Source organism: Lycium barbarum, chromosome 9 (genome assembly GCF_019175385.1).
Source record: "Lycium barbarum isolate Lr01 chromosome 9, ASM1917538v2, whole genome shotgun sequence".
In the NCBI taxonomy this organism is placed as follows: Eukaryota; Viridiplantae; Streptophyta; class Magnoliopsida; order Solanales; family Solanaceae; genus Lycium; species Lycium barbarum.
In genome coordinates, this window is record NC_083345.1 from 124,563,667 (window position 1) to 124,577,357 (window position 13,691).

The window sequence follows — 13,691 nt, forward strand, 5'->3', positions numbered from 1 at the left end:
ATACTATCGTGGACGGTTGCTCTTTTGTTTTTGTTCTTTCAAAAACTGAGTTTTAAGTAATCTGATAGTACAAGGTATACTTATATTATTATTGTATTTCAAAAAAGCTTTTCGATTTGCAGATTTGGTTGGCACATTAAGTATGTTTTAGCAATCACTTAGGTTCGATAGTGGGCAAATTTGACATATTTGTTGCTAGAAATTAGGATCAAGCATTTACCACTGGTGTCAAAAGTTATAGTTATTATTAGCAAGAACACAAGTGCGCATGATAATTTATTTCTCTGCCAAGCTCATCAAACAAGTGACATGTTCGATGTCTACGATTAGGGCCATCTCGGTTCCTAGGCTTGGTATAGCATGATGTTGGCGTTACCACTCACACTTTCCCTCCAAACACCTACCTCACGTAGCATGTTCTTTCTGAAAATCGAACCATGATATTGGCTATGATACTATTTGTTGATTCAACTTTAATTCTTTACCAAATTCATCAAGCAAGCATCATGTTCGATCAAGATTCTGACTCGGACCATTAGCGCACATAGCCTCGTCATACGTAGGATGTTGCTAAGTTTATGTAACAACAAAAAAAAAAAAGTGTTTCAAATTTTGAAGCAAAGGCAAACCCACCACAAAACGAGTTGAACTGAATCTAGTAATTTGAATCGTTCAACTAGCCACTAGCTAGTACTGCTCAACTAGTGTCCACCACTAGCAAAATAAAACAAATATAGCCATAAAATGATCTGTTAGGTAGTAAGTGGCAATATTCACACGTTAACTTACTGAAAAAGCAAGTTTTATGGTGTCTCTTCACGCGGCATTTTTCAAATTTCGAGAGTAAATTTTTTAATTAATTTGGATCATAAATTTGAACATGAAATTTTTAAGTTTTTTAAAATAAAATTTACATATTTAAAACTACAAAAAAATATTATAAATCACCATAAATAACAATTAAAAATATATAAAAAGATCACGATAAAAAAAAACTTATTTGACTCTCGAAATGCTTAGGATGGATGGAGTAATATAGAGATAAGAAGAACATGTCGTTGGGATGAATCAGGCTTGAAATTGAAATGACTTTCACATTCAAATCCATTAGAGAATTTTCATCTAATTAATCCACTAAATAACCGCCCAACATTTTTTATTCATCTAATAGATCCACTTTAATTTGGCCATTTACCTCAACTAACGTTACCCATGCTTCAATAATGCAAAAATACTTAGAAATCTAAAGGCTAGACGTCATTTATGCCTCGAGATAAATGATAAACTAATTAGTGAACATGCACTAGGAGATTTTAAAAACAATAACACCCACTAGAATCTCAAGGGCAAACGTTCAGATTCTTCTTTTCTTGAATTGACGTTTTCTTCGGTTTTCAGTTAAGGGTGGATTTAGGATTTTAATTTGATCGGTTCGACCTTTAAAAATTTATAGTATAATTTATTACACTTTTAAAATTATGAAATCGATATTTAGCAATTGGTGGGAGTTTAGTAATTTTTACATAAATATACATACTCCGAGTAAAAAATGCTAGGTTTGACTGAACATTTGAGCCCATAACAAATACCTCTTTTCGGTTTAAAAAGAGTGATCACTTAGCCATTTGTACATCCCTTAAGAAAAAAAATCCTAATTTATATGCAAAAGTAGGTACTTTGACTAAAATATCTCTAATTAAATAGATATTGAGATTTGGTCACTTAATACTTAATAAGGACAAATCTGAAAAGATAAGACTAATTCTTTCGTGATTTGGTAAGTGAATACTATTTTTAAACCAAAAAAATAAAAGGTAAATAGACACTCTTTTTAAATCGGAGGGAATATGTTGTATCTGCGTCTTATTCATTGAACCCGTAGCAAGCATGCTACATCTGCCTTTAATTCAAGTGTGGGGCATTAATTGCATAAGTGTCGCTTAGGTACACTCTATATAAGAGAACATAAGGATTGAATTCTACTCCGTTTTTCATTTATTTTTATTTGTCCACTATATTAAAAATAAATTTTTATTTTTACTTGTCCACTTTAGCATATCAAGTAAAGTCAAACTTTTTTTTTCTTGTTTTACCCTTAATATTAATTACTCATTTTCAAATCATTCTCCAAGTTCAATGAGACTATATACCAATAAATATGGGTATTATAGTAAAATACATATACTTCATTTATTAATTTTTAAGAAGTCTGCAAAGTCAAAAGTGAACAAGTAAAAGTTAAAAGGGTAAGAGTGTCCACTTACTTTTTTTTTTCGGTTGAAAAAGAGTGTCCACTTACCAAATCAAGAAACAATTAACTTTATTCTTTCAAAATTGCCCTTATTATGTGTTAAGTGATCAAATCTCAATACCTATTTAATTAGGGATAGTTTAGTCAAATTACCTATTTTTGCTTGGAAATTATTATTTTATTAAGGGGTATGCAAATGGCTAAGTGAGCACTCTTTTTAATCCAGAGCGAGTAGAACAACTAGCTAGCATAGTGATTAGTCCGTTGAATGTGGATAACTATACTGAAGATGAGGATCATATAGTTTGAAAGTTGGATAAAATATTCGACCGTAATTATATCAGAATGGATTGTGCCCTATCCCATTAAGGAGAAGAATATGTCAAGTAAGAAACTTAGGTCTAAACTAAGCCAGTTTAGTTAGAACAATAATTTCAAATTAACGGAAAACCCAACATGTATGATGTCATATACTCCAAGGCCCTTTTATATATTTCTAACGCTCGACGTTATTAATCATATGTCTCGGTTCGAATTCTGGATATTGAGTCACCTTCAGTAGAGAATACGTTATCCCTTAAAGTAGGACTTTTCTGCTTTAATCCGAATCAATCGAACGCTAAATGAGTACCGGACACCTAGTAAAAGATTAAAAAAAAAATACTCATCATCTTCATCTTTCCAAAGTTTTGCTGTTTGTGCGAGTCATATTAATACCGGCCAAATGACCTATAGATGGTCGGTTATGAAAACGACATTTTATAGGGAAAGCACCAAAACAGAAAAACTTTTAAATTTCCAAGCTAGTAGCCTAGTATGTTGCAACCAGTCAACCATACACCATTAATATTTTTTCTTTTTAATTCTCAACCGTTGTTTGATATTTACTTTGATTAGAAAGAAATTATGTTTCGATTAATTTGAATTTATGCCGCATAACCATTAACTGAGAATGTTGTTTTACCATAATTTTTTTATTACTCGCCTTCGAACCCAAGATTACCAAAGACAGAACTAGAATTCGAATTTTATGGTTTCTGAAACCTACAGCGACTTCAAGTGTTAATAACTGGATTTTAGATTTAAACTTTGTACATATTTACTGAATTCAAAGCACAAATACAGAATTTAGGACAAACCTACTTAGAGGCGGATGCAGAGTGTGGGTACCGGGTACATCTAAACCTTGTACATTCGATACAAATTAAGCATAAATTTATGTGTAAAAATTCATGAAAATTGTAGAAAAAAGAAATAGTAGATATGAACTTATAACTTTAAAAATTCAACGGTTTGACGCTAAGAACCTTAAAATTGAGCCAATAAAAATGAAATTCTTGATCCGCCTCTTTCCCTAACTTGGTTTCTAGCTCCGCCTTGGAGACAACTGATTAAAGATGAAGGGGTCTATGTAACAAACCAAAAAACAAAGATCACTATATGACAAATAAAAAGAAAAGAAAAAAACAAAGAAGACCTATATAACAAACCAAAAAACAATAACTCTTGCTGGTCACTGTTAATATTTATTATCAAAGAAGACCTATATAACAAACCAAAAAGAAAAAAAAATCACTAGATGACAAATAAAAAGAAAAGAAAAAAACAAAGAAGACCTATATAACAAACCGAAAAACAATAACTCTTGGTGGTCACTGTTAATATTTATTATCAAAGAAGACCTATTTAACAAACCAAAAAAATCACTATATGACAAATAAAAAGAAAAGTAAAAAAACAAAATTCACCAAATTTTTCAACGTTCCCCGCTCTTATAAAACCCAAACCAAAAACGGTTACTGCTAAAACCCTCTCTCCTTCTCTTGCCCACAACTTTCTGTTACAACATTCTTATTTTCTTCAAACATTCATGACATACTAAAACACACAAAATTTCCTTAACCAAAATTCAAATACAACAAACAAAAATCAAATATGTTGACTCCATTAGTATCTGAAATTCCAATATTAGAAACTCAAAATGAACAGAGCAAAACAGAGCAAAATCCCCTGTTTTTAGCCATTCAAGAAGCAAAATCTATAGCAAACATAGCATTTCCAATGATTTTTACTGGTCTACTTCTATACTCTCGATCGATGGTATCGATGTTATTTCTTGGTCGTCTTGGTGAACTTTCTTTAGCTGGTGGCTCTTTGGCTATTGGTTTTGCAAATATAACCGGTTATTCGATTCTTTCTGGTTTATCTATGGGAATGGAACCAATTTGTGGACAAGCATTTGGTGCTAAAAGATTCAAGATTCTTGGACTTAGTTTACAAAGAACAATTCTTCTTCTTCTTATGGTATCGATTCCAATTTCATTTTTATGGTTAAATATGCAAAAAATCATGATTTTTTGCGGACAAGATCATGATATAGCCAATGAGGCACAACGTTACATACTTTTTTCATTGCCTGACCTTTTCGCCCTCGCGTTTCTTCATCCGTTGAGGATTTATCTTCGTTCTCAATCGATAATTATGCCATTAACTTATTGTGCTGCCCTTGCTAGTCTTGTTCATATTCCTATTAATTATTTTCTTGTTATAGTCCTTAATCTTGGGATTAAAGGTGTTGCTTTAAGTGGGGTTTGGACAAATTTTAATCTTGTAGGGTCTTTAATTGCTTACATTATAGTCTCTAAGGTATACAAGAAAACTTGGAATCCAATTTCTTTAGATTGTTTCAAAGGTTGGAAATCACTATTGGATTTGGCAATTCCAAGTTGTGTTAGTGTTTGTTTGGAATGGTGGTGGTATGAGATCATGATTTTGTTATGTGGATTGTTGTTAAATCCTAGAGCAACCGTTGCATCGATGGGGATTTTGATCCAAACAACGTCGTTGATCTACATTTTCCCATCTTCATTCAGCTTTGGCGTGTCAACACGAGTTGGAAATGAACTAGGTGCCAATAGGCCAAAAGTAGCAAGACTAGCAGCAATCGTCGGGCTATCATCTAGCTTCATGCTAGGGTTATGTGCACTAACATTTGCGACATTGGTAAGGAAGGTTTGGGCCAGTATGTTCACTCAGGATGAAGAAATCATCGCGCTAACGTCCATTATTTTGCCCATAATCGGTCTCTGTGAGCTTGGGAATTGCCCACAGACGACCGGTTGTGGGGTACTAAGAGGAACAGCTAGGCCAAAATTGGGTGCCAACATCAACTTAGGATGTTTTTATCTTGTTGGAATGCCAGTGGCTGTATATTTAGGGTTTTTTCGGGGCTATGATTTTGTGGGACTATGGATTGGATTGTTAGCTGCACAAGCATCATGTGCAGTAACAATGTTGTTGGTGATTTTATCAAGAACAAATTGGGAAGATCAAGCTAAAAGAGCAAAAGAACTTACCGCAGCTGTTGAAAATGAAGATGAAGAGAAGTATATAATTATTGATGAAGAAATTCCTCAAAGTTCTTTTGATTATTCATCAGATTATTATTATCAAAAGATTGATGGAAGTTCAAATGTTTGATTTTGTATAATTTGATGATCAATTCTTGGGTGATTCTTTCTTCTTCTTCTTCTTCTTCTTCTTTTTAAAAAAAAAAAAAAAATTGGTTATTGTTCTTGAAACAGGCACACACACAGACAGTGAGAGCTAGTAGCATTTTTTTCCTTTTTTTTTTTTTCTTTCATCATGTAATTACACTCTTTTTTTTAATGTAAATCAAGATTTGTATTGATTCTGTTGTATTTTTGTGATATAAATGGAGGCAGGCATGTTTTATGCAAAAATCTAGATGTTTATGTTTTTAATGACTTGATTAGCATGCTTACTAATATAATGTTCCCTCCCTCTCAAACAGAAATGAACTGTTTGACTTCTGAAGTCAAACCTTTTTGATCTTTCAATTTATGGTCCCTTGACTTGTAGTCCATATCCTAATTTTTAAAGTATAATACTAAATATTTAGAATCTTTTTTTTCTTGTTGGGGTAATGTTGGCTACTTGTTTGTGTTGTCTTTTTCACTAAATGAGCTTAATTTTTCAGTTTATATATTTTTTTGGTTTAACTAGCGGGATGCCAAGCCGGGACGGGTAAAGCGCTCTCTACATAAATGTTCTTCATTTCTAGTATCCAAACTCAAGATCTCTAATTAAAAATGAAGTAACCACAACCATATATAGAGGGAGGCATATAGAAAGGTTCCATCTCATACAATCATACTCAAACTCGAGAACTTTAATTAAGAATGAAGTGATCACAGCCATATCACTGCACCCTTTAGTGTTAGATCTATTCATTACTAACATAGTTTGTGAGCAATTTAGAGTACAACCTACAGGTTCATGAAACCTAGTAACATCTACGAATACCTTATAATAAAATTCACTAAATATGTATAAATATTTGATTGTGAATACAATTATTATTTTATATTAAATCAAGTTCGTTATAAAAATTCATAAATTTTAAATTCTAGATCCGCCTCTAATCATAAGAGTTTAGCTTTTTCATAAAATTTGTTTGACTTTAGAAAAGTCAATTGTCTAGTTTATGACTATACTAAAACAAAGGCGGAAACCACTTAATCACATTAGATTTAGTCATTACAATGACTTACTAAGCTGATGGTTTTTGAAGTTTATTTTATATGTGTATATATATTATAAAATTTATTAACCAATTAAGATCATCTTTCTTTTAGAAAAAAAAAATGAGACGTATGAGAATTGGAATTTAGGAAAAAGATTATTCAACCTTTGCAACTGCCGGCTACGTAACCAAGTAAACGACCATGTTGTTCTGTTCTTTTTAAATTGTCTATATTAAAAGTATTTAAAGTATTTCTTCTTTTTGAATAGTCTAAGTTATGGCCCCTTGCTCTAAGCTTATTTGGATTTTTTGGCATCTTTATTTTACCTGAATTTGTCATTTTATACAACTCCCACAAATGGTCCCTCATCAAACCAACACCACCATATATATGAATTAATAAGTAAAAATAAACAAAAAAGAGAGATAAAACAAGTGCTTATAGAGGCGGATGTAACATGTTTGCTATAGGTTCAATATCGAACGTAACTCGGCATTCTCGACGATACGGAGTGTGTATATATATATATATATATATATATATATATATATATATATATATATATATATATATATATAGTCAGACCTCTCTATAAAAGCACTCGCATATAACAACACCTCTCTATAACAGTCAAGTTTTTTCGAAACCGATTTTTTATGTTATATTTTACTTCTCTATAACAACATTTCACCTATAACTGTAACAACCAATTTTATAATTGTACGCTTGCTCTTTGTAAAATTACCCCACATATAACAACTATCTTCTTTTTTTGGTAATATAATAATTAACCATCTTTATAAAAATAGAATATCTATGATTATCAATAATAAGTGTAGAGATTTTGACCAAATATTTGATCATTTAATACACTATTTATGACAAAAAATATCATATGAATATGTATATTTTCATCATTAAACGATTTGCCTTTGTTATACAAAGTATGATTAAGCTTAGAATTTGACAATTAAAAATGAAAATTAGATTTTATGCATATTTCTTTTGCCTATAACAAGTATTATTTAAATGTCAATGTTATTATAGGTGTATAACAACCATTCTCTATAATAGTTGAAAAATTTCGGACTCAACGATGCTGTTATAGAGAGGTTTGATTTTGTGTGTGTGTATATATGTATGTATGTGTGTATGTATATATATATATATACACAAAAACTTGGGACTAAATCGACCAAAATTAAGCGAAAACAACGGTAGAAGAAAACTTAATTAAAAATAAGATTAGTGGAGCAATTGGGGGCACGAGAGCCGACAAATTTGTGCCCTTTTCGCAGAAAAAACTAAAAAGTGAAGCCCTAATTTTGAAGAAAATCAAATGAAAACGTAGTTGTTGTTGAGGAATTCTTCTAATTTAATATCATTTAGCATAATTTCTTTCTAATACTTCTTTGGGTTAAGTTCTGTATGATAATGCGTTTTGAGTTTTCCATTGGAATTCAGTGCCTCGTGAATGTATGTGAATTTTTTTTGTTCAGGGTGCTATAGGTTTGAAACTCCTGTTTTTCCATTTCATTTTTGTTGGATAAAGTTAGACGAGGAGGTGTAAAATTTCACCATACTCACCATCCTCATCACTCTCACAAAAAAGCTCCGGCTTCAAGCCAGGGGCGGATCCACACCATTGTGTGTGGGTTCGCAGGAATCCACAATTTTTATTCGAATCTAGTATTTATAATGTGAAACCCTTCAAATATATAAGAAATTTTAGCTGAGAACCCAGTAACAACACACACTGCTAGCTGGACACCTATAAGCTTCAAATTCTGGATCCGCCTCTGCTTGAAGCATCCATGGATGCCAAGAGAATTACAAAGGATATTCAAAGGTGTTGACAATTATCTAAATGAAACATCTCCTTGACATTGCAAGGAAAAATTATTGGTTACTAGCCAGGTCAAATGAAAATATGGGTATGACTTTGAGCTTTGCTAATCAATCGGAGAAAGAAGAAAAACAAAAAAGCCAACGATGGCTAAGGTAACATCACACATGGCGGATGAAAAGTAAGAAAGATAGAAAAGAAAAAACTATTAATGAGTTCTCATTTTGTTATACATGCCACGTTACCTCTAAGGATGGCAATAATTTCACTTTAAAAAAACTTAAGGGGTAATAGGACCGTCGTAAAGTATGAGTATGTTACTGCTAATTCGATCATAGTTTAGGTGTCATTTTAGCTATTTTCCCTAGATATTATTGGGTTCATTGCACTTTTGATTCCTCGGTTATTGATAAATTTTAATTTTGGTTCTTGTAATATCTGACTTATAAGCACATTTAATCTTAAATTAATTGAAATGTGCACTTTTGATCCCGTTGCTTATGAATGTTTACAACTTTTCAGAAACATTAACCATTCCGCCATTTAATTTTTCATGTTTTATGATAAACTCATACTACTACTCTATATTTGAGGATAATTACTTCCAAAGATAGTTCAAATTACAACGTGCCTACATAAAGGATATAAAAGCACATAATCTAATTACTCGAAGGTTAAATGTGTTGACTCATATATCACAATGATCAAAATCAGAATTTATCAATAACTGAAGAACTAAAAGTGTTATTCTCCCAATAATATATTAGAATTATTAAAATTTTAAAAATATTTTAAACTCTTAATTTTAAAAATACAATAAATTTAACGATAAAAATTTAAAGATCAATTCATTGAACTTAAATTCTGAATATGCTTCGTATTTCTTCTGCAATGTGCTTTAGTCATCCAATCTTGAAATTGGTCACACACCACATGTGAATTTTTGTCCATTTGTCCTAGCAAATATTCCACACTTGTGTAGAGATTGTGAAAGCTTTTTGGACATCTAGAATTTTAAGTTAGTAGATTAGAGTATGACTTTATTATATGCTTTTTTGTAACTGTGGATCTTTAGTAAGTTATATAATTAATTATATTTCTATATTTGGCTTTATTACAATAAAAGTCGTAGATATAGTGCCTTAAATATGGAAATAGATTACTAGACATGGAATTGGAATATTTGGTAAAATTAATTACAATTAGTACTGTATCATTATAGTGAAAGACAAAATCAATCAATATTTGAGTACGATAGTTATAAAGATGTGACTTACGTAGAATGCACTAGTATAATGATGGTCGTTACTTTTATAGAGAGGTAAAATATAACATGAAAATCGATCTCAAAGAAAACTTGACTATTATAGTGAAATAATGTTATAAATATAATTGTTATAGAAAGATCTGACTTTCGTATGGTTTGTTACCTTTCGTATCAGTAGCAATCTACATTCTGACTTCTTTATAGCAGTCATCCTCTAATTGTAATAACATTTCACTATAACGGTCAAGTTTCTATACTTTAGTATGGTTTGTTCCCTTTCATATCAGTAGTAATCTACATTCCGACTTCTTTATAGCAGTCATCCTCTAGTTGTAACAAACGTCCAAGTTTTTTTTAGAACCAATTTTTCATGTTATGTTATATGTTCTTGATATCAACATTTAGTTATAGCAACCAACAAATACTGAATAAATAATACAATTATAAATAGGTTTCACCGTATAATATTATCCTTCACAGCAAAAACAAAAAGCCAAAAAAAAAAAAAAAAACTTTTAGTGAAAACTTGGGTTGGTGTTTGTTCTCTTGAAGTAGCACATAAAAATTATACTTGGTATTTTTTCTTCTAAGAACAAAAAATAAAATATAATCGAATGACTAATGCTAACGAATCATAGCTAGCGTCAGTATCAAAATCGAATGAAATCTATTTAATTTTTTCTCAAAATAAAAGAAATGGTAAAAAGGAAAGACATGGACATGTTCATAAGTTCAACCAGAAATTAAGTGATATGCACATCGTTTAGAATTGGTAAACACAAATTATTTGAAATTGGTTTTGAGAAAGCACATAAACATACAGTATGAGAATTAGTAAAAGTAAAAATGTATAACAAGGATAGCCAACTAATCAAGTTGTTTTAGTCAGCAATAATTTACCTGTAACTTTTATAACTATTTTATAAATGATTTGATTGTGTAAATATTTTTTTCATACCTTCACTTCATAGCATTTAAACTCTTCTCTACAAAGTTAAACATGTTCTTCATGTATATAAAATGATATATACACTTGGACAATATAAAGATTTTTTTATGCTATTTATATAGATTAACTTATAATAACATGTTAGTTATCTTTTTTATTAAGTTATCAATTGACTCTTATCATAAAATTTTGCTTGAAGTTACCTTATACGTGACCTAATTTTATTTATATTTTTTACGCAATCAACTTAAAATTTCTAGAAGAAAAAATAAAGCTTCATGTATAATTAAAACAAAGTCGATCATCGGATAATTAACACAATATACATGTTGTGCAATATGTAAAATTATGGCAGCCATGTTGCACGTTGTTCTTTTATTATATATTGTTTGCATGAAAAATTATCTAATTAATTAGTGAATGTGGATACCTTAATACGTCTGGAAGGCGTGGAAAAGGACAACACTTATTAGAATCTATGTCATAGACACATAGGTGCATATGTATAAATTTCCTAATTATAATGGTGCGCATTATTGTTAATGACTTGTAATCTTGATCTAATAAGGGATTAATAATAATTAACTGAGTTGACAAGAAGAATATATACTTAATTGTCAAATGTCGAAAGTCTTAACTTTGTGCTTCAACATATATCTTTGATGTCTTGGTATTTGACAACTTCAGAATAACTTTTTAAAATGTGGATATATAGTACTTACTTCTTTTAGACTAAAACTAAAGATGGCTTATGAGGAAATTCGAATGATGGAACATTGACCAAGTGATTGAATTCAATATTGTTTAATAAGAATTTAGATCTATACACTGAATTGAACGTGTATACAATATTTATATAATTAAGTTACTTATTAAATAATTGTATATAAATCTTTCGATATGCATTACTTTCGTAATTTTGTAAGAATAGATAAGTAACCTGCTATTACATATATCACTACTAAAAATCAGTCTCCGTCCGAAATCTTGACCGATGGAAAGTTTGTCAGAATTTGTCGCGGTGAGTAAATTTCCGACTAATTTCTGACTAAAAATCCATCAAAAATCTTGTTTTTTTTCTCAAAGCAGTGAATAAAAATTCGATGATATTGTTTTTTTTTTTTTTTTACATTGTCCGTATATATGTAAAAATCAGAAAATGGTGAGGACTAGGGGAAAAAAGCGTGTTGCATGCAGCCCTTCTGTTTGGTCAAATAAGATAAGCCTCCCTTAGTCAAGTAAAGTTCACTTACCTAAAACCTAAAGAAAACAAAAATTAATTAACCTTAGCAATTAGCATCATGAACTCTAGTGTACTGTTTAGTTATATATAATAAAATCTCCCCTTCAATAAAAAAAAGAAAAGAAAAAGAAATTGATAGATTTAACAAAACCACAATAGTTTACTAGGAATAAGTGATACTATGAGAGATTGAAGCGAGATCACTAATATTAACCATGGTTAGAGATAAAAGTGATCATGAAAGCAATGGTAATAGCGAATGTTAGTCACTTTTGAGGTCTGTAATTGAAAAATGATCAACATTTGCAAAGTAGTTGAAAATATGGAAATAAAACCTGGAAAAAAAATACTCTTAGTTAAACTACCAAAAACAAAAACAAAAAATAAAAATAAAAAAATACCACAATGTGTGTTGGAGTTCGTAACTATTACTTGTAAAACATCAACACAATGTGTTTGATTTTGAAACTCGACGTCGTCGTATATGAAACTCTAGCATGATATTGGTGTTTAAACTCTTACAAGTGAAACTCTACTATGCTGGAGCTCCAACCCAATTTTTTTAAAAACTCCTAGCTATCATCATCAAAACGAATTCATATGAAAACTTAAGCGTTTAGGTAAAATAATTACACAAATGGTATCAAGGTAAAAATTTTGTGAGCTCGTTTGCACAACCTCCCTTTCTCTCTTCATGTTCCATCACTTTAGGCTTTTATCTCTATTTCTCTAAATTCAGTTCATTGAGTGACATTACTCCAAGCCCACTCATTAACCTATTGATCCTAATTTGTCTCTCTTCTCAAGATCCTTTCTCAACTTAGCCTAAGATATTACTCAATTTCTTTAAATTCAGTTCATCGAGCCACTGACATTACTCCAAGCTCATTCATTAATCTATTGAGCCTAATTTGTCTCTCTTCTCGAGATCCCCTCTCAATTTAGCCCATGAAACTACTCTATTTCTCTAAATTCAGTTCATCGAGCCATTAACATTACTGCAAGCCCACTCATTAACCTATTGAGCCTAATTTGTCTCTCTTCTCAAAATCCTCTCAATTTATCCCATGAAACTACTTTTGGTTTCTTTCTATTTCTTTAAACTCGACGCATCAAACCATTAACTTTACTTCAAGCTCATTCATAAGGTTGTTGAGCCTAATCTATCTCTACCTTCTCAAGGCTCATTCTAGTTGAGCCTTTTTTCTATACTTCCACAAAAGATAATTAGACAAAAAAAAAAAAAAAAAATCTACATATAAACTCTAAAATATGTGTCGGGGGGCATTAAAAAATGCTACATTATTTATCCCTTATCAATTGTGTAACGGTCCATACTGGCCGGGATCCACAAGTTCTTACATCTAGCCATAGTAGATAAAAAAACTTTAAAAACCTAGCTAGCTAATACCTCGTAGTTAGCTCCATTACCTAACTACGATAAATATATAACTAATTTTTGTTCTGTCCTTTTTTGTTTAGATAAGTTTAAAAATAGAATAATGATAATGTAGAGTATTCAGTGTGTGCAGTTTATAACATGTATATATTGATATAATAATGTGTGCAGTATTAAGAGTAACGCAGA

The 13,691-nt window shown here is 30.7% G+C and overlaps 1 protein-coding gene across 1 annotated transcript; it reads left to right on the plus strand.

The window, feature by feature from the left end:
• Positions 1-4,036: 4,036 nt before the first annotated feature.
• Positions 4,037-5,994, plus strand: LOC132609878 (protein DETOXIFICATION 49-like). The gene has a single exon (XM_060324063.1). The coding sequence runs from the start codon at positions 4,187-4,189 to the stop codon at positions 5,729-5,731; it is 1,545 nt and encodes a 514-aa protein (XP_060180046.1). The 5' UTR covers positions 4,037-4,186; the 3' UTR covers positions 5,732-5,994.
• Positions 5,995-13,691: the final 7,697 nt, after the last annotated feature.